This window comes from Gymnodraco acuticeps, unplaced genomic scaffold, assembly GCF_902827175.1.
Source record: "Gymnodraco acuticeps unplaced genomic scaffold, fGymAcu1.1, whole genome shotgun sequence".
Classification (NCBI taxonomy): Eukaryota; Metazoa; Chordata; class Actinopteri; order Perciformes; family Bathydraconidae; genus Gymnodraco; species Gymnodraco acuticeps.
In genome coordinates, this window is record NW_022991601.1 from 292,243 (window position 1) to 315,746 (window position 23,504).

The 23,504-nt window shown below is 39.6% G+C and overlaps 1 protein-coding gene across 1 annotated transcript; it reads right to left on the reverse strand.

Annotated features, from left to right (window-relative positions):
* Positions 1-11,400: 11,400 nt before the first annotated feature.
* Positions 11,401-12,502, reverse strand: LOC117533941 (transcription factor Adf-1-like). Its single transcript, XM_034197975.1, has 2 exons — positions 12,286-12,502; positions 11,401-11,693 (listed from the first exon to the last, which is right to left on the reverse strand). The coding sequence occupies exons 1-2, from the start codon at positions 12,413-12,415 to the stop codon at positions 11,401-11,403; spliced, it is 423 nt and encodes a 140-aa protein (XP_034053866.1). The 5' UTR covers positions 12,416-12,502.
* Between the last annotated feature and the right edge of the window lie 11,002 nt (positions 12,503-23,504).

The following is a 23,504-nucleotide window of genomic DNA, read 5'->3' on the forward strand; positions in this document are numbered from 1 at the left end:
AGAGAAAATGTCAGGAGTTTGGAAGTATTATAAAATTGAAAGCGAAGGCAGTGCAACAGCCAGATGCAATGTTTGCAAGAAGGAGGTTCCGCGTGGTGGAAAGAACAGAGCTACGTTCAACACGACCAATCTAATACGATTGTTTGTTTTTTCATTTTTCCCCCCGTTTTTTTTTTCAAATTGAATTTATTGAAATCTCCAATATCAACGTAAGAGCTTGTGCCTCTCCGGGGGGTGCTAACACTTAACCATAAACGTTATCGTTTACTTTCTCCGTCTTTATATGTAGATATTACTTTTCTCCGTTAATCTCCGTCACGTTGTTTCCAAAACAACTTCCTGTCAACAGCGCTACCTCTCCTTCAAAATAAAAGCATGTCCACAAATAGGAAGCCAAGCCAAATTACACTTAAGACATATACAACTGCAACGAAAGTAACAAACACAATGCGATATCCTTTTCAATTTCAAAGAACACAAATTGGGTTACATTAACAAATAACTATAAAACAACAATACTGTAGAATAACTAAATTAATGCCGTGAATACACCGAAATACACGTGTTGAAGTGGTTCGCTGCTGATTACTATTTGTAAATGACCTTTAATATGTTTAACCTTTTGTAGAGGTGGTTATATTTGTGTGCCGATGTTTTCCTGTGGTAAAGTTTTAGTTTTGTACTTTTATTTTGATAGTTATAAGATCCGGACTTTTATTTTGAAGAGACTTTTGCCGGAAGTGAATAGAGAACAAAGGAGTGTAAACACGTGTAATGACGGATGAATGACGGAGAAATTAACATCAAATAATTAGTTACGTTGGGTTTTTAGCACCTGGCTGATAGGGGTACAAGGTTTGTTATTACTTTAATAATCTGTGTATTGATATTATGTGGTGTTATTTCGTAGTTTTGCAGAGTTTTGAGTCCATGCTTTTGAATTAGCAAAACTGCTATATTAGCCGACATGCGTTCTGCTCTGTTAGTTAGGGGGCAGTAGTGAGCTATAATTGCATTATTTAGTTTATATTAGAAATGTAACGTTTATAAATGCAAGAAATGTAGATGTTTTATCTGTGAGATGGTGGCTAATTATTGTGTTTTCTTTATTTTCTTAGCTCTTACGTTGATACGTAATGTATACATTCAAGGGTGTACAATAAAAGGATACCATCAGTTCGAGAGTATGGCCATTATTCAGCTGGGGACGCTACACTATTGAATTGTGTTACTCCAGTAAAATGGAAATATAATACTTTGTTTATTCATGTTATGTTAAGCTGCTGATGTTCATTGCATTAATACTAGACTAGTTAGTCTTAAGGCTAGAATTCTGCACCAAGCCACATTTTTATTTTATTTTATTATTTGTGACTAATTAATTTCAACAGCGCACACGTTCTTTATTACCACATGGACACAAATAAAGGGACATTCTTTTTAACCTCACCCCAAACCATATTTGTTCACATTTGTGGTATCATTCTCCATTTCTTCACTTTATTGCAATAAGTTTGTGAAATTATAATATTAGACCAATACAGTATTATTTTTCGTTTGCAAACACACTAAAATTACACATAAAGCAACATTATTTAAAGTGACACTCAAAAAGCAAACCCCAGCTCAAGTCTCCAAAAAATCTAAACACATTTTCAGCTTTTGCACTCAATTTTAAATTCAACAGGGCACTTTTGCCACTTGCAACGCAGTTCTACAGTTCAGGCAAACAAACTGACATAGTCACTTGTTTGCCATTTTCAAAACACTGCCATTAAAAATCAATAATCAAATACACATGCCAAATGACCATAAACACTGAACTGCTTTATTGACTCATCAATCAGGATGAAAGCACTGTAAAAAGACTGTGATGCCTCTTCTACAGGCAGGGCCCAGAGTGAAATGCTTTTGTGAGCACAAACTAGAGGGGAACAGCAAGCACCCTGTGTGATTTTGGTGAGTCTGTGACTATCCTGGCCAAAATTACAGGGGCGCTTCAAAATCCGGCAGCTCTAGCAACTGCACTGCCGGATTTGGAAGCCCCTCTTTAGTTTTTGTACCTGCTGGGCCCAGAGTGAAATGCTTTTGTGAGCACAAACTAGAGGGGAACAGCAAGCACCAGTGTGATTTTGGTGAAGTTGTGACTATCCTGGAGAAAGATATAGGAGGGGTTCCAAATCCGGCAGGAGAAATACCTGCTCTGAACATGTTATGTAGAGAACAGTGCAGATCTTCCCTATTGACACCAATAATACACTTTATTTTAGGGCACCTTTCAAAGCATTCAATGTCACCTTAAAATACAATTAAAAAATATGAGTGGCATTACAATACAAACATGTGTTGAGTAGGGATATATAAAAATGATATTCAAAGGAGCAATTCAAGTGAGTGAAGCCAGTTTGAACACATTATCTTTAAGGCTTGATTGAAAATAACACAGTGTCTGACATAATCATGTGATATCATTACTGTTATATCATTGCTTACTATTCGTGGTTATCAGACACATAAACAACAGAGAAGGTTTTAAGAAATAGGACTATTGACAAATCACATATTATCCTGTCATTGTCTGTTCTGTAGGAAGGAGGAATATAACAGAGTGGGACTAAACACTCAAAAACGGAAGTTTATTCCAATACGAAGATTGTGACAGATCTGAAAAACGTGTCCTTAAAACGAGCCTCCTCGCAATTGTATGCACATTATTTATTCAGCCGTTTGCTGTTTAATCTGATATATCATTCAAAAGAGAGAAAAAAGCTTTGAAAAGGGTGAAAAAACGGCGAACGCTCAATACAGGCGATGACGTCACCTTTGCGCGTCCCCGCGAACAGGGCTTCAATCCACGGCAAGGCTTCAACCTACGGCATAACACCGGCTCCCGTCGTTACGGCGACCGACACATCAGTAGTACCGTCGTGTACTGTCCGCGGCCGCAGCTAGACCATATTGGAATTAGGAGGGAATTCCGTCTCGTAGCGTTTGTGCACTGTTTTGAAATGCCGCTCCTAAATTACTCTTCTTCGATAAAGCCACGCTCGCATTGCAGATGAGACAGATGGACTTTGAATTGGAATAGATACAAAAATAATCACCCTCCCACTCGGAGTGAAAATTATATATTTTGGGCTTTTTTGCTTCTGCCGTAATTAATAATAATAATGTGGTCAGCGAAATAGTGCCCACTGCCCACCAGCCACGCCCCGACACATGGGGTCACGACGGCCAATCACAAAGCTTTGATGCGTTCATGTGCATTATTCTGACACAGGAAGATTATGTTATAGGCAGTGGCGACTGGTCATTAGGGGCAGGTGGGGCACAGCCCCACCTAGTGTCAGCAGAAAGTATTAAAAGTAATGATTACAAAAAAATGCAAAAAAATAAATTAAAAAATATATTTTAAGATCATGTTTAATCATCTGATTCGTCTGTACATTGCTGTTTTAGTCTGTGTTCTTCTAATTAGTGTCTACAGTGTGTGCCTATTGAGCTGTTTTGAGCCATGTGGGACAAAACCCGATCCTGCCCCTCCCTCTCCCTGTTTAAGTCAATGGTGACTGTAAAAACTACACTGCGCATGCTCAGAGTATTGTCCTATTTAATGTGTGTGGCAAAAAAATAATGACCATAGGGGCATAGAGCTGCCATCCCCACCATACGTCATCTCACATAATTCAGAGCTGATTGGCTGTAAGTACGTGTGCCGCGAAAAGTGTGGTGTGTGAAGAGGAGGAGAGAGAGCTGCAGTGAGGCGTCCTAAAATCCGGAAATAAACTGCGCATGGCTTCCCTCCACAAAAAAGCAATGATATTTCTCCATAGGATTTTAGAAAATAGCTCCAAATAAGATCTGTGGGAAACAAACCTGTTAGATAAATGCACGTTTTGTTCAGCCGGATAATATCCACATGTCTACCCTACTTTTATAATTTTCGAATCATAAATCTATTGATTAGATCAGATTTATGATAGACTTTTGAAACTACAAGAACATAAGGAGGACTTTTACAAAAAAGTCATAGAGATTTTTGTCCAGAAGGATAGGCAAATGGACTTCATCTTCATGTCAAGGTAAGACTGCAATTGTATTGAAAATGGGATCTTACTAAGAGAGAACAATTCAATATTTAAATGATAAAATTACATTTTTTGGGTATCCTTTTGTTGAACTGTCTGTTTAAAATTAATTGAAGCATCAGACAAAAAAAGCTTTTGAAAATAATATTATATTTTGATTTAGGTCAAAATATAATATTTGTAAACCTGAAGAGTCAGTGCCTCACCAGCCATGAACCTCAGAAGCTTATATATAGACATCTAAGTTTTTTGTGCCCCACCACTTTTGTACATATAAAAACGCCACTGGTTATAGGACATTAACGATAAAACAGAATGTTGTTGTTCTATTTCTAGACACATCTAGCCAGGGCCGGCCCTAGACATTTTGGTGCCCAAGGCGAGATTATGATTTGGTGCCCCCCCCCCCTCCAAGCAATACACAATAGAATATATAAAGAATAAATGAAAAATCTCTACAAAAGACCAATACACTACAAAAACAGAAACGTATTGACATAGGTAATATACATAAAGGTTTCAAATGTATTCATTATTGTATGAACATCTTTTAATTGGGGGGTGGATGTCACATCCTCTAGGGGAGTCCCTATGCCCCCCCGGAAAGATTATTTTTTTACATTTTAAAGTAAAATACTTCAATCTGGTGCACTTTGAGCACACAATTACTAGAGACCTGATAGGAGGTACAACTCTAAAACACCCATATGAAAAAGATCGGTTTACATTTTAATAACCAAATAAGTATGTGAACATAACCAATAACCCACAGCCAATAATAAATAAATGTAACATATTTATTTATTTTATCCTTATTATTAATATTGTAGTTATTAAATGAAAATCACTCATCAAACAAAAGTAGCTTCTCTTACAACTTTAAGAAAAGAAAGTGCAAACGTGGACACAAATATAGCCAACGGAGCTCTTACAACTGAGGTTATTGCAAATAAATTAAGATAACGAACAACATTACACACACTATAAATCAAATGAAACAGGCAATCAGAACAACAAGTCTCTGCTATGTTATTGTGTCCTTTAATTAGTCCACATCCTTAAAGTCGGACACGTCTGGACTTCCTTGCTGCAAATTCATTTATTGTATCGTCAAATGATATTTGACCGAAACCTTGCGATGTATGCTTATTAAAGCTAATGTATTGAGGTGTTCTTGAGCCATTGACGACCTCAGGTATGTTTTAATGAGCTTCAATTTGGAGAAGCTCCTCTCCCCAGCAGCAACTGTTACTGGAATAGTGACAGCGATCCTGAGGGCCACCCACATATTTGGATACACTTCGTTCATTTTCTTCTCCTGTAGGAAAGTCAGAAGTTCCAGGATGGTCATGTTGGCTTTTGACAAAGCTGGGAAATTCTGCATCTCCAGTGCAAGTTCCCTCTTATCCAGGTCTGACTGTCCACCCCAGCTCAGGGTGTTGCTGAGTGTTTCACATTGCTTTGTCAGATCTTCCTTTGGCAGGTCAGGGAAGTTGAGTAGCACCCCAAACGTTTCCTCTACTTCACCTAAGGCCTTGAATCTGTCCTGCAGTGATGCAATGGAAACATCCACCACCATATTGAAAAAAGAAACTTCGAGTTTCTTTAGTGCATCACTCACTTGCTCCTCCGGGGACTCATAGGAGAACTGTCTCTTGGTTGTTCTCAGCCTCTTCTGCTTGAGAACAGCTTCCACATTCATTTGGCCACAGATGTCTTTGGCAGATGCTTGGGCAGAAGCAAATCCATTGCTTCTGTAGCTGACCAAAGAAACTTCTGTTTTTCTCAGGAGGTCAACAGCAATATCCAGCTGCATTGACACTGATTGCAACATTTTGCTGACATGTTTGATGTTGGTCAGGATGTCATACCCTACCACAGTGCATATTGCAAAGCGGTATGATCCAACCCAGGGGTAGCCAACACGGTGCCCGCGGGCACTCAGTCGCCCGCAGGGGCAACGTGAGGCGCCCGCCGGGCACGTTCTAAAAATAGCTCACCAAGAAAATCCAAAATGTATAAAATACACAAAACAAAAAAGGAAATGTAATTAAAATAATCTACCCTATGCATAAACGACACATAAATCATAGCAAACTCTATCTACTTACTACAACTCTATATCTAACACCCCTCCTCCCCCCACCCCCACAATGAATATCGACCAATCACGTTCTTGCTTGATTTGCGGGACCAGCGCGTTCTTATTATACATCCATGGACCAGCGTTGCAGTCGGGAAGAAAAGCAATGTGGCACCTCCCTGCTGATTTCCCTTCTGGCAGAATCTACACAACACATCAGCCCCATTGAACAGCCCATCATGCCAGCCTATATACAGCACATGAGGGGCAGAGTTTTACTGTGTGTGTTGCAACTTGCATATTTATTTATTGCACTTGACGCACACACACGCATGGCGTAATCTCCAGGGGGGGACATGTCCCCAGCACTTTTCGAAATCCCGTTTGTGTCCCCCCACTTTACAAATATGTTTATTATTATTCGTGAGCGCAAGCCGTCATCGCCACGGAGGAGCATACAGCCTGTGTGTGTGTGTGTGTGTGCGCACCCCTTTATCTATTTAATATAGATAAAGTAAGAAATCATTCCAATGTGTACAATAGGACAGTACAAAAACAGTTTAAAAGGGGAGTGATTAGTAAAATATGCATAAATAAAAAGAAAGAATGTGGTAACACAAGATAAGAATAAACAAGTTTAAATGATTTATTATTGGTTGTGATAATATTCTAAAGATGTTTGGATTCTTGAAAAGTATACAGCTCCCTTTCATCTGAGTGTTGAGAGCTGTATCCAGAAATTCATGTTGTGCTCAAAGTGCACCAGATTGATGCATTTCACTTAGAGGAGGTGAGGTCCCCCCTGGAGGATGTGAGGCCCCCCCCTAGAGGAGGTGAGGCCCGTCCACCCCCAAATAAAGCAGGTTAAAATAATTAAATTGCATGTTATTTTAGTAAACACTGAAAACGGGTCCCAAAGACCCAAACAGCACACAAAGGTTAAAGATAAGCATATAATAATGTTAAAATGTGCTAAATATATACACTGCAAAAAACAAAAAAAAGAGGAGTAAAAGTAGCCCCCGACTTGTTTTATTTTTTGAAAGTAGCCCTCATCCTAAAAAAGGTTGGTGACCCCTGATCCAACCTCTTCAGCCAAAGATTGTGCCTCAATTTTTACAACTCCATCTGTAGCTTTATCCCTCACCTCTAGAAGTGCATCTCTGACTTCTGCAGCCTGATACCTATGCTGTTGATCCGACTCTCCCATCTGGTATCAGACCATGATTTCAATGTGATGTTCACATGGCTTTTCTCACTGTATCACTCAGTGCTGGCCAGTCAGCAGGATCTGAGGGGACTGTAATGTTGGACTCAGATGGGCCTGGGCAGTCAGCAGGATCTGAGGGGGCTGCAATGGTGGACTCACATACTGTGCTCGTTATTCCTTCACCTGCAGGCAGGCAATCCAATCATGCAAAGAAGTTATTCATGCTTCAGTTTTCATTATTTATCATAATAATAACAATAATAATAATGACAAAAAAGTAGTGTATTAACGATTACACAGAGACCATAAATGTTTGGCAAAACTTACATTCTTCAGAGTGTGATGGACATGGGAGATCAGATGTTCCTTCTCCAGCAACTGGGGGCTTTTTGAGGTATTTCTCAAGTGCAGCTGGAAAATTATATGGTAGATATTAGCACATTACAAGCAAAAACATGTATATACAGTCAGGAAAAAATAACTGCTGCAATCTGCCTCAGCTGTATGCAAGTTCACAACTAGCCTATATAAAAGTTAGGTCTGGACTTTGAATCAGGGGGTAGCAAGTTCGAGTCCCACTGCATTCAGCATGTCGTTGTGTCCCTAACACTTCACCCCAAATTACTCCTGTGGGGATTGTCCACAGTACTGAATGTATGTAAGTCGCTTTGGATAAATGCGTCTAACAAATGACATGTAATGTAAATAATAACACATGCCCATATTTGTTGGTCAGCCTCACTTTATACAAAGGAGCAGTTATCCAGATAGCTTTCTTCTGGCTAACATTCACATTATTTCGTTACAGAAGCATATAAAACAAAGCATTGTACAATAATTAGACGTTAAAAAGAGCAGAAAATAAACAAATTATAAAATATAATAGAAAATAAACAAAAAAATAAATATATATATATAATATATATATTTTTTTATATACACACAAGTTGACCGTGAAAATAAACTATCTGACAAATTAAACACTATTGGAGGATCAATGTACAGCTATCACAATAGAAAATTAGTATATTATTTACAAAAAGATGATATAAGAATAATAACACATAAATAAAAACTTTAAATCATTTGTATTTATCATTCTGTATCAGAGGCTCGCGGCTAGCATGGCATCAAAGCTGTATCATGGGCAGGCTACCTCCTTAGCGAGCTAGCTAGCTAGCTTAAAATAAAATGTCTAACGGTACAGTACATACTGACTTTTTTCTTTTTTACACAAGCCTCTGTCTTTGACTTTCGATTCCTCCTGTTCTTTTTTCCGTTTCCTTCCCGTTGCCCCTGAAGGCTTGGACCTTTTCATAATTCTAATTGTTTGCCTCTTGCTGTTGCATCGTTGCAAACTCTGACACTTTCAGCTGGAGCTGCCGCGTCACTTTGGCTGTGAGTCGCGGCGCGTGGGTAAGCAACCATCCCCCCCTTTCATCACGGCCCGTCTACACTACAGGCGTCGAAAAAGCTTGAAGCTGGGCGTGTCTGAGGCTTGGCGCTTTCTCGCGCCCAAGGCGACCAACAACCAATCAGGAATCTCCCGCCCGCCCCCAGCATACAAAGCAAAAAAAAGCCCGGTTCTTCTACACTATTGCCAAAATGGATGCCGGTTTTGTAGCAACGGTAGCGTTGGTTTATGCAATGTCTCGCAGGAGGCCACGTATAGTGCGTCGCTGTTGGGTACATACAATACTCAGAAAACGTCTGCAACGGGGGGAATACCACGTTCTTGTCCAAGAGCTCCGCCTGGATGGTGTACTGTTTCAGCAGTACTTCAGGATGAGCAAAGTTCGACGAGTTGCTCGGAAAAGTCGGTCCACTGATTGCAAAGGCAGACACCCGTATGCGTTTGTCAATCGGACCCGCCGAGCGACTCGCCATCTGCCTACGGTACGTTTTGTGTATTTCTACTTCTTTAATATGACTCTGTATATAAAGAGAGAGAATGCATGCAATGGATGAATGAAGTCTGTGATGTAGTTCAGATGAATGACATTAATTAAGATAGCTAGGTAAACGCAGTATTGCTCCCCTGTGTGTGTGTGTGTTTGTGGTCTGTCTGCCTGTGGTGTGTGTGTCTGCCTGTGGTGTATGTGTGTGTCTGCCTGTGGTGTATGTGTGTGTCTGTGTGATGTGTGTGTCTGTGGTGTGTGTGTGTCTGTGATGTGTGTGTCTGTGGTATGTTGGTGTGTCTGTGGTGTGTGTGTCTGTGTGGTGTGTGTCTGTGGTGTTTGTGTCTGCCTGTGATGTGTGTGTGTGTGTCTGTGATGTGTGTGCCTGTGGTGTGTGTGTGTGGTATGTTGGTGTGTGTGTCTGTGATGTGTGTGTATGTGGTGTTTGTGTCTGCCTGTGGTGTATGTGTGTGTCTGTGATGTGTGTGTGTGTGCCTGTGGTGTGTCTGCGTGGCGTATAACTTTTTTTTTTTAAATCTTGTATATTACTTTTTTCTCAGGTACCTGGCAACCGGTGACTCGTACAGGACCATAGCATTCAGCTATCGGGTCGGGCATGCAACAGTGGCTGTCATCGTCAAGGAGGTTGCGGGTGCCATCTGGACCGTGCTGGTCGAGGATGCCGGTACCACAGACGGAGGACTGGAGAGCCATCGCTGCTGGGTTCCAGGAGCGCTGGTACTTTCCAAATTGCGTTGGTGCCATTGATGGGAAGCACGTGGTGATCCAGGCTCCGGCAAATTCTGGGTCCCTCTACTTCAACTACAAGTCCAGCCACTCCTTGGTACTGCTGGCTGTCGTGGATGCTGAGTACCTCTTCAGGGTAGTGGATGTCGGAGGTTTTGGAAGGAGCAGCGACGGCGGGAGCCTGCGGAATTCCGCTTTTGGAGAGAGCCTCAGAGATGGCAGTCTGCAGCTACCACCTGACACCGTCATCCCAGGAGCAGAGCGGCTGGGCCTTCTCCCCCATGTCTTCGGTGGAGATGAGGCTTTTCCGCTGCTGGACAACCTGCTGCGTCCGTTCCCTGGACGTCAGCTCACGCGTGAAAGGAGGCTGTTCAACTACCGCCTCAGCCGGGCCAGGTTGGTGGTTGAATGTGCGTTTGGCATCCTCTCATCTCAGTGGAGAATGTTCCGGTGTGTCATCACCACCAGCCCGGAGGTAACAGAGTTGTGTGTGAAGGCCACCTGTGTGTTGCACAACTTCCTCCGCAGGAAGACAACAGGAAGGTCATCACGCACACCTGTCGTCGCAGAGTCGAGTGATGAAGCTCCAACCCTGCGCGATGCACCTATGATGGGCTCAAACAACGCCACACGCCGATCCATCCAACTGCGGGAGACCTTCTGCTCCTATTTGAATGAGGAGGGTGTAGTGTCATGGCAGCATAAAGTGGTGTAGGGTCACCATGGCTCCTCCAAACCAAAAGCTCTTTTAAGAGCTACCCATTTTCTTTAAAGAGCAAATATTCCAAATGAGCCATTTTAAAATCAAACATTCCTAATAAACATGTTTCTTGAATTGATATTATTATATTATGATATGACTAACAACCTTTTTCTTTCAGCCCTGTTTTTACTGATAAACCACTCATAATTTCAATAGGTTTTCACATGACCAATTACAGAAGAAAGCACATTATATATATATATATATACCGACATACATGAAGCTTCTGGTATGTTGCAACTGACAAACCACATGAACAAGTGAAGACACAGTATAGCCATAACATACTTGAAATAATGTTTTATTTGAGTGAAGTGTGTGTGATGAGTGTAAAAAAATGTAATGTGGATCAGTATGTGTGAAAAAATTATTAAATTATAAATTGTCCTGCTGGTCCACGTCAAAAATTAGCTGGTGTACCCCGAGGCGGACTCTTGCCCTCTGTGCCCTTGTCATCTGCCTCATGGTGGGCAAGAGGCTCTTGAAAAATTGCAAGTCCTCGTCCTCCTCCACCACTGGTGGGGTTGGCTGGGTAATTGCTGACAGCAGACAGCAGACTTCGTTCAAACGGGGACATCTCCCTCCCCCTCCCCCGTGTTTTGCCCCGGACCTCAGCATTCTCCTCCTGGCTGACTGCTGCTGGCGGACTGGCTGGCTGACTCACTGTCTACCTGGCTCTCATCCTCTGCCACCAGGGTGGATGGAGGCAGGGTCTGCCGGGGGACATTGCTGGACGTCTCACGGTCTATGATGAATGGGGTTAAAAACCCCATCACTGCCATGAAACGCCAGGGCTTGTACCCCCCTGCAGACCCTGCCCCGCTTCTTTTGGCCTCCTTCTCCATATTCTTTTCCTTGCGGAACCTGTCCCTCAGACTCTTCCATCTCTTCTTGCAGACATTATCTAATAAAATGAAATGAAATAATAAAGTTAATAAATAATAAAGTGAATTTCTTGAATTTACTAAATTATTCCTCCATTAATGAATGCTATTTTTATGCTACATTCCATGCTGGCTAAATATACTGTCTATGCTTGATAGCTGTGAATCAAATCAAGTTTGATTTATATAGCACATTTATAAACGATTTATGGTCGAGCCAAAGTGCTGTACATATAATACAATTAGCCTACAGTAGAGACACTTTACAGCAAATACAACAGCACAGATTGTTCAGAATATCAGTATGAGAAAATCGACACCCTCTGCATGTATTATATGTTATACATTATGCTTATACTTATTATATTATATATAATATTTTTTTATTAATATATATTATATGTTATGCTACATTACTAGCTGGCTAAATATACTGTCTGCTTGATAGCTGTGCATGTATTATATGTTATGTTATATATTATGCTTATTATAATGTTTTTTTATTATTATATTAATATATATTATATGTTATTATGTTACATTACTAGCTGTCCATTCAATGCTAAAACGAAGTAAACTGGATATAAACTCCCCAAACAGTTGAAAACCTACCAGTTTCACCAACTGTCTCTGCCACCTCCCGCCATGCCTGGTTCCTCCGGTTTAGGTCCCGGTAGGTGAACAGAGTACAGTCATACAGGACTGGGACATTTGCCACAGCAATGATTAATTTGTCCTCCATTTTATGACATATGGAAAATAGTCAAGACCTGCGGGATCAGCATACACGCGGTTTGATTGGCTAGCGCTTGTACTGGCGGGAATTGCAAAAACGGGATTTGATTGGCTGACGCTAGCTTCGAGAAAGCATCGAGCCTCAAAGGTTGAACATTGTTCAACTTTTGACGCTTGCAACGCCTTGCCAAGCTACCCACAATGCAGTTCGGCGAAGTTTGAAAATATCCTACGTCACCCCATTCAAATGAATGGGCGAAGCGTTGAAAGCATTTTTTGACGCCTGTAGTGTAGACGGGCCGTTACAGTTACAGCGCCCATGGTACAGGGCAAATGCAAAATGTTGCCGCCGTCCCTGGGTGCAAAGGGTGTTTACTTTATTCAATTATTAATGTAAACGTATTACATCAAGGGCATATAATTAGGCAGAATTTTTTTTAAAAGCGCAGCGCCGCTCCAGATCTGGCGCCCTAGGCGACCGCCTAGTTCGCCAGTGGGAAGGGCCGGCCCTGCATCTAGCGATCGACTGGGAAGACCGGTTGGGCTCCCCTGGCTCTATGTGTTGTACAGCCAGCTTTTGGTTTTGTTTATGTGGTAAACAGTTTTACCGGTTATCAATTGTTTGGATGGGTGTGACTGAGTAGCTTTGTTTAAAAATAGGGTGCACCTTTTTTCTGTTCAACCATTCATCGCATTAGTTTTCTTGCATAACGATAATAGCCAGGTTGATACTGGTGTGTGTGTCCTGGTGATTATAAGAAGAGTAAATATGTGCCCTCGTCTCTCACCATCCAGCAGGTTGCCGAAGTGTAAGACGGTCGACCTGCAGGAACTCTCTCTCTCTCATGAAGCCCTTCAGCGGGCTGGCCTAGCCTTCTGGGCTTGTCAGACTTACTATCTCATTATATTGACTTAATATCTCATTATATTGACTTAATATCTCATTATATTGACTTAATATCTCATTATATTGACTTAATATCTAATTATATTGATAGTTATCTCATTATATTGACTTAATATCTCATTATATTGACTTAATATCTAATTATATTGATAGTTATCTCATTATATTGACTTAATATCTCATTATATTGACTTAATATCTCAAATCAGGCCTCCTTCAGTAGACACACATTTAGGTGGCGCAGCATATGTTTCGGAGAGATGTGGGATAGGCTTGACATGTTATTGAGCTCATCCTTGTCTTCTAAGAAGGTAACAATAAAAACGGTGCCTAGGTCCAGTGGAGCCACGAGGGGTAGAGCGCTGGTTGATGTGACCCCCTAAAACATGCAGACCTAAAGGATATAAGCATAAAGATACACTATGGTCCACTCGGATAGTTTGCCATCTCCGTTCTCCACGAAACATCTTCAAAAAATGAGCTGATGTAGTTTAGCCAATTGTTTTGATCGAACAGGAACATTTGCACTGTTGTAGATATTTGATAGTGTGTGTGTGACGTATGCAAGAGGAAACAGGCCATCTTCAATAGCCATAATGTCCATTATCGCCCACCTCATTAAACTTCGTGGAGTCCTCCCTCTAAAAAGAAATTGCACCATATATTTGATTTGGTGGTGGAGAGCATGACAACAGCTGTTGACGATTTGTTTGAATGCATTACAGTAGAAATTTGTATGGAAAAGTCTAAAAATGTTATTGTGAGTTGTATATACAGAGCTCCTGGAACCTGTATTGACACATTTACAGATAGGGTAGAAAACATGTTTACTAAATCATTACAAAAAATGATGTTTATCTGTGGGGATTACAATATTGACCTGTTGAATCCAAATAAGCATAAAATGACAGAACACTTCATCAATACATTGCACAGTATGGGTTTGTATCCTAAAATTACCAGACCTAGTAGAATCACTTCTCATTCTGCTACATTAATAGACAACATATTCACAAACATTATGGAAAACAATACAGTAGGCGGACTATTATATAGTGACATAAGTGATCATTTACCTGTTTTTATTGTCTATCACTGCAGTTCTAAGAAACCGAAAGTCGCCAGCCATTTCAAATACAAAAGATTGAGAACTGAAGATAACATAATTGCATTTAAGAATGATTTACTAAAGCAGAATTGGAGGGTAGTATATGAGAGAGACGATATTGACAAGGCCTATGATGAATTTCTAAACATCTTTAAAGCACTTTATGACAAAAACTGTGGTGTGAAACAATGCAGAGAGAGACACAAACAAACTCACAGTGCATGGATCACTAATGGCCTAAAAAATGCCTGCAAAAAGAAAAATACACTATATAGACAATTCATAAAATATAGAACTTCAGAAGCAGAAAATAAATATAAAAGACATAAGAATAAATTAACCCATATTCTGAGGATATGTAAAAAAGAATACTATAATAAAATATTAGAGAATAATAAGAATAATAGGAAAGGTTTATGGAAAGTATTAAATAGTGTCATTAGAAATGGAGCAAAAAGCTCTGGTTACCCTGATTTTTTTGTGGACAAAAATAATGTTATTAATAATACAGAAGATGTGGTTAATGGTTTTAATGAATTATTTGTAAATGTGGGGCCAGATCTGGCAGAACAAATTAAAACCGTAGAAACAACTAAAGGGGAAGATACGGACCTTTGGAATGAAAACAATAGCTCTTTCTTCCTCACACCAGTCGAAGAAAAAGAAATCATCGATACTGTGCGAAAATGTAAAAGCAAATCCTCGACCAATTGGAATAATATTGATATGATTATAGAACAAATATTATTGAAGAAATTGCAGAACCATTGACTCATCTCTTTAACTTGTCTTTTCAATCTGGTAAATTCCCAAATAAAATGAAAATAGCAAAAGTTATACCATTATATAAAACTGGGGATAAACACCATTACACAAATTACAGACCTGTTTCATTGCTCTCTCAGTTTTCCAAGATCCTTGAAAAGCTTTTTACAAAAAGACTTGACAGTTTCATTGAAACACATCAGCTTTTGGACGACAGTCAATATGGATTCAGGAAAGACAGATCAACATCTATGGCACTAATGGAATTAAGTGAGGAAATAGAAAACTGCATGGACAATAAAAAACAAGCAGTGGGAATATTTATAGACTTACAAAAAGCATTTGACACCATCACAATATTTGACTGATAAAACTGGAACGGTATGGCATCAGAGGGGTGGGATTAAACTGGGTGAGAGATTATTTAAGCAACAGACAACAATTTGTTGAAATTGGTGAACATAAATCAGAATACATGAACATAACTTGTGGAGTACCTCAGGGGTCCGTGTTGGGTCCAAAGCTGTTCATAATATACATCAACGACATTTGCAGAGTATCAAATATATTGAAATGTATTTTATTTGCAGATGACACTAATATGTTTTGTTCCGGTGACAATTTGAAAGAGCTAATGGAAGTGATAACAGCAGAAATGATTAAAGTAAAACATTGGTTTGACACAAACAAATTATCATTAAATATAAGCAAAACAAAGATTATGTTATTTGGAAAACATAAAATAAATCCACAGATACAATTAATACTAGATAACACATAGAAAGAGTATATGAAATGAAGTTCCTTGGTGTGGTTTTAGAGCACAACATCAGCTGGAAACCTCATATCACTCATGTAAAAGCAAAACTGGCTAAAACTATCGCAATATTGGGAAAAGCCAGACACATTCTGGACCACAACTCATTGCATACTCTATATAACACACTCATATTGCCATATCTGATTGACTGTGTGGAGATTTGGGGAAACACGTACAAAACCAACCTACAGCCGTTATGCACATTACAAAAAAGGGCTATAAGAGTTATCAATAATGTTGGATATCTTGAACACACTAATGTATTATTTTTGAAGTCACACATGAAGTTCATTGATCTGGTTAAATTTAAAACGGCACAAATCATGTACAGAGCCAGACATAATCTACTTCCTAGGAAATTAAAAACATTGTTCGTAGACAGAGAGGGTGGGTATAATTTGAGAGGAAATCTACATTTTAAACAACTCAAGGTCAGAACAACTCTGAGAAGTATGAGTTTAACAATCTGTGGGGTGATTTTATGGAATGGTTTGGAGCAGGAGTTAAAACAAAGCACAAGCATAATTCAGTTTAAAAGGATGTACAGAAACACTTTTTGGGAAAACTATGAGAATGAAGAAAGGTGATTGAAGATGAGAAATTATTGTATATGTATAAATGTAAATGTATGTAGTAATAACTTGCATAATGATTTAAAGGACAATCATTGATCAAGTAAGGGGTGGGAATTAATAAGCATTTGCTTCCTCCTACTCCCTTTCGGACACATATGATTTATTATTAATATGAAGACTTTTTTAGTTTTTTTGTTGAATATACAAATATTACCATGAATGTGGATAAATACTGTATTATAACAATACGGTATTCTGTTTTTCACATTTGTTATTTTTTATTTGTTATTTTTTAATCTGTTCGAAATAAAGACTTAAAATGAAAAAAAAATGAATGAAAATGTCACATTTAGTTTTATGACATTTTTCAACTGCAGTACAGTGTATGTAAATCAGGACATTTGTATATAGAGAATTAATGATTGTAACTGTATGATGGTCTGTAGGGCATTATACTGAAACACATTGCTTACCTCAAGACTTGAGACAAATCCCTCTTTTCTCTCTCCTGACGTTTATTTGGCCTCTCAGTCAGACTCTTTCTTTTTTTTTACGTTTCCTTGTACCTAGGCCTTCTCTCATACCATTTGGACATGTTATATATTGTATAATCTGCACCTGAAGCACTATGGTATAGCAAACTATACCATAGTGCTTCAGGTGTAGGGCGGTGGTGGCGAAGTCGATAGGGACTTGGCTTGGCAATTGGAAGGTCCACCAGTTCAAGTCCCGGCAGACCAAGTGCTACCGAGGTGTCCCTGAGCAAGGCACCGTTCCCCACACTGCTCCCCGGGCGCCGTTCAAAATGGCAGCACACTGCTCCTAACACTCGGATGGGTCAAATGCAGAGAAACAATTTCCCCACGAGGGATTAATAAAAGTCCATCTTATCTTAAAACAAAAGCTGGTCAATGTTATGTGTAATCTATTTAAAGACACATTTATAGACATAGGCCCACACACACACTCATCTGCAGATGATACAATCCTTTTTTAAATGATCTGTAATTGGCTGATGTTTGAAATAAAGCTGGGTTTCTTGTGGCTTCAGTGATAGTACAGAATACATTTAGCTGTGTTTAGTGTTTGATGTCCGGAAAACACTCAGAAACAATCCAGTGGGTACAGTCACAAACAAATAAATATATGATTGTAAAGATATACGTTTGATTAGGAGTCATAGTACAGCATACTTGCTTCGTTTCTGAAGGAAGTGACTTGGAAGTACGCGACTACCAAGCCAGCATCCTCGCGATTGAGAAACACCCTAGAGGCTTCTCAATACTCAAATTTCCCCTCCTCGGTTCCCCTCCTCGAGACTTAGACCCGCCCACAGGAGATGCGAGCGGAGGACCGAGGAGGGGAACCGAGGAGAGAGGAGGGGAAGCAGCAGACGTTTAAAGAAATGAGAACTCGGTTGCGTTCCGATAATCCAAAAATCAGCTCCTAAATTCTAACCCTATCTCCTATTCCTTGACCTCTGACGTCACGAGGTTAAGGGATAGTGGATAGGAGAATTCAAAAGGATTTAGGAGAAGAGACTGCGGTGCTTAGAGAATCCGAATGCACTTTCACTATCCGACGTGTTTATGATGCGCCAGCGGACGTCATGAATGTGCGTCTGCTGCTGTGGGGAAACTATGGAAACTACAGTTTTCTATACAGCGGACTACAACATGGATGTTCAATAAGAACGAGGGACTACTGTAAACTCATCTAGAGACTCTGCACCGTGCTCTGACGCTGTTGCTTTATGCTTTATGAACGTGGACAACAGAGAAACATATTCTTCAGGACCAAAGTTGGAATTGAAATAAAAAAGGAAAGTGAAACTTATGCTCGTCGCCCTCTCCCTCCGGTCCACATTAATACAAATGATCCCAATACGTATGATTGTATGAACTCTTAAAAGATCTTAAAATAAATACAAATGTATTTATTATAAACGTTAGTCCTTAACATCTATCACTGTGTATATCACCATTCAAACATCTTTTAAAAGTTGAACAAACCACACAGCTCAGTAAAGACTGTGAAATGTTGACTTTATTTGATCATTTCAGTAAAAACTAACGTTCATATTTCTCTTTTTGATTATAATACTGATGAACGTTCAAAACAAAGCACTTTGGCAACTTACCACATACGTTTTAAAATGCGTAATAAGCACCGTAACTTTCATGATATAATTTCTCCCATTATCGTTTGTGTCCGTGAACGGCCGACTGTTGAGTGACGGCAAATGCTGCGGCTGCAACGCATTGTGGGGCAGCATTTTCTCCTCTCCTTTCGGCTAGGGAGGTCCAGTGGTGCCTAAGCTAAAGGAGGTTATAAAGGAAGTTTGAAACCTCCTTTCCTTTCATTTGGAGAATTGGAACGGCACTTATCATGGCTGCCAGTGACGTACTTCCGGGTCATTTCACTCCGTTAGGAAGGTTCCTAAGCTAAATGGACTATTGGACTGCAGCCCTCCTCTCCTCTGAGCGGTCATTTTAAAGAGACGTCCGTTCATTATTACGTGGCAACAGCTGCATCCGCTGTCGAGTGTTTTGTCATAGCGCTGTATCTCTGTTAGATCAGCTGAACATTGTTCCCCCACATATTTACTTTGAATTCATTGAGAGTGCGGTATAATGAGACAATAACAGGCTACAGATGCGGACACACACACACAAATATATTTATATAAATATATACAATTTAAAGTATGAGAGCACTCTCATAATAACGTAACACAATCAGAGACTGGATATATCCCCCCCTCTCTCTGGTCGCTGAAATGGGGAATTGAAATTACGGGCCAAAAGTTGTATTTACAAGTAGGCCTATTAAAAGTAAGCAGAGGACACCAAACCAACTGAGACCCGTCTGTCCGCCGCATTTACGCACTGTACAACACACACCTACACACTGTACCACACACACACCTACACACTGTACCACACACACCTACAGCTCCTAAAGCATAAGCCGTTGTGTATTTTATTATGTGAAGCAATGGTCTTAGAAAAATATCGACTCTTTGTTTGTAGATATCTACTAAACTAAAGCAAATAAAGAGAGTAGGCCTGTTATACTGAGTGATATATATTATACACACTGCTCTGCTTTCTGCACGGACCTCACAGCTGTTCTCTCTGGAAACATCGCGACGCGATGAGAGCAGTTTCTAAAATAATATCCAGGGGATGCATGCAGAGCTGTCATTGGCTGAGATAAGTCCGGCCGTGCGTCACGCCTCCACCGTTCCCGGAAATGCATCCGCGGAGGAGCCGTGGAGGAACCATCAGTGTATCCTCGGTTAGAGCTCCTCCAGAGAGCCTCCTCGACGCTCGATCCTCGGTCCTCGGTGTGCATTTTGAGGAAATTAGATGTCCTTCAAAATGGCGCGCTGAAATTCATTTCCGGGTCACTACCGGAGGACCGAGGACCGAGGAGTCGAGGAGGGGAAATTTGAGTATTGAGAAGCCTCTCCTGTTGACACGGACAACGTCAGCGAAATAGTGCCCACTGCCCACCAGCCACGCCCCGACACATGGGGTCACGCCGGCCAATCACAAAGCTTTGATGCGTTCAAGTGCATTATTCTGACACAGGAAGATTATGTTATAGGACATTAACAATAAAACAGAATGTTGTTGTTCTATTTTTAGACACATCTAGCGATCGACTGGGAATCGACCGGTTGGGCTCCCCTGGCTCTGTGTTGTACAGCCAGCTTTTGGTTTTGTTTATGTGGTAAACAGTTTTACCGGTTATCAATTGTTTTGGATGGGTGTGACTGAGTAGCTTTGTTTAAAAATAGGGTGCACCTTTTTTCTGTTCAACCATTCATCGCATTAGTTTTCTTGCATAACGATAATAGCCAGGTTGATACTGGTGTGTGTGTCCTGGTAAGAAGAGTAAATATGTGCCCTCGTCTCTCACCATCCAGCAGGTTGCCGAAGTGTAAGACGGTCGACCTGCAGGAACTCTCTCTCTCATGAAGCCCTTCAGCGGGCTAGCCTTCTGGGCTTGTCAGACTTACTATCTCATTATATTGACTTAATATCTCATTATATTGACTTAATATCTAATTATATTGATAGTTATCTCATTATATTGACTTAATATCTCATTATATTGACTTAATATCTCAAATCAGGCCTCCTTCAGTAGACACACATTTAGGTGGCGCAGCATATGTTTCGGAGAGATGTGGGATAGGCTTGACGTGTTATTGAGCTCATCCTTGTCTTCTAAGAAGGTAACAATAAAAACGGTGCCTACGTCCATGGAGCCACGAGGGGTAGAGCGCTGGTTGATCTGACCCCCTAAAACATGCAGACCTAAAGGAGATAAGCATAAAGATACACTATGGTCCACTCGGATAGTTTGCCATCTCCGTTCTCCACGAAATATCTTCAAAAAATGAGCTGATGTAGTTTAGCCAATTGTTTGCAAGTGTTTTGATCGAACAGGAACATTTGCACTGTTGTAGATATTTGATAGTGTGTGTGTGACGTATGCAAGAGGAAACAGGCCATCTTCAATAGCCATAATGTCCATTATCGCCCACCTCATCAAACTTCGTGGAGTCCTCCCTCTAAAAAGAAATTGCACCATATATTTGATTTGGTGGTGGAGAGCATGACAACAGCTGTTGACGATTTGTTTGAATGTGTTACAGTAGAAATTTGTATGGAAAAGTCTAAAAATGTTATTGTGAGTTGTATATACAGAGCTCCTGGAACCTGTATTGACACATTTACAGATAGGGTAGAAAACATGTTTACTAAATCATTACAAAAAATGATGTTTATCTGTGGGGATTACAATATTGACCTGTTGAATCCAAATAAGCATAAAATGACAGAACACTTCATCAATACATTGCACAGTATGGGTTTGTATCCTAAAATTACCAGACCTAGTAGAATCACTTCTCCTTCTGCTACATTAATAGACAACATATTCACAAACATTATGGAAAACAATACAGTAGGCGGACTATTATATAGTGACATAAGTGATCATTTACCTGTTTTTATTGTCTATCACTGCAGTTCTAAGAAACCGAAAGTCGCCAGCCATTTCAAATACAAAAGATTGAGAACTGAAGATAACATAATTGCATTTAAGAATGATTTACTAAAGCAGAATTGGAGGGTAGTATATGAGAGAGACGATATTGACAAGGCCTATGATGAATTTCTAAACATCTTTAAAGCACTTTATGACAAAAACTGTGGTGTGAAACAATGCAGAGAGAGACACAAACAAACTCACAGTGCATGGATCACTAATGGCCTAAAAAATGCCTGCAAAAAGAAAAATACACTATATAGACAATTCATAAAATATAGAACTTCAGAAGCAGAAAATAAATATAAAAGACATAAGAATAAATTAACCCATATTCTGAGGATATGTAAAAAAGAATACTATAATAAAATATTAGAGAATAATAAGAATAATAGGAAAGGTTTATGGAAAGTATTAAATAGTGTCATTAGAAATGGAGCAAAAAGCTCTGGTTACCCTGATTTTTTTGTGGACAAAAATAATGTTATTAATAATACAGAAGATGTGGTTAATGGTTTTAATGAATTATTTGTAAATGTGGGGCCAGATCTGGCAGAAAAAATTAAAACCGTAGAAACAACTAAAGGGGAAGATACGGACCTTTGGAATGAAAACAATAGCTCTTTCTTCCTCACACCAGTCGAAGAAAAAGAAATCATCGATACTGTGCGAAAATGTAAAAGCAAATCCTCGACCGATTGGAATAATATTGATATGATTATAGAACAAATATTATTGAAGAAATTGCAGAACCATTGACTCATCTCTTTAACTTGTCTTTTCAATCTGGTAAATTCCCAAATAAAATGAAAATAGCAAAAGTTATACCATTATATAAAACTGGGGATAAACACCATTACACAAATTACAGACCTGTTTCATTGCTCTCTCAGTTTTCCAAGATCCTTGAAAAGCTTTTTACAAAAAGACTTGACAGTTTCATGGAAACACATCAGCTTTTGGACGACAGTCAATATGGATTCAGGAAAGACAGATCAACATCTATGGCACTAATGGAATTAAGTGAGGAAATAGCAAACTGCATGGACAATAAAAAACAAGCAGTGGGAATATTTATAGACTTACAAAAAGCATTTGACACCATCACAATATTTGACTGATAAAACTGGAACGGTATGGCATCAGAGGGGTGGGATTAAACTGGGTGAGAGATTATTTAAGCAACAGACAACAATTTGTTGAAATTGGTGAACATAAATCAGAATACATGAACATAACTTGTGGAGTACCTCAGGGGTCCGTGTTGGGTCCAAAGCTGTTCATAATATACATCAACGACATTTGCAGAGTAACATATATATTGAAATTTATTTTATTTGCAGATGACACTAATATGTTTTGTTCCGGTGACAATTTGAAAGAGCTAATGGAAGTGATAACAGCAGAAATGATTAAAGTAAAACATTGGTTTGACACAAACAAATTATCATTAAATATAAGCAAAACAAAGATTATGTTATTTGGAAAACATAAAACAAATCCACAGATACAATTAATACTAGATAGCACATAGAAAGAGTATATGAAATGAAGTTCCTTGGTGTGGTTTTAGAGCACAACATCAGCTGGAAACCTCATATCACTCATGTAAAAGCAAAACTGGCTAAAACTATCGCAATATTGGGAAAAGCCAGATACATTCTGGACCACAACTCATTGCATACTCTATATAACACACTCATATTGCCATATCTGATTGACTGTGTGGAGATTTGGGGAAACACGTACAAAACCAACCTACAGCCGTTATGCACATTACAAAAAAGGGCTATAAGAGTTATCAATAATGTTGGATATCTTGAACACACTAATGTATTATTTTTGAAGTCACACATG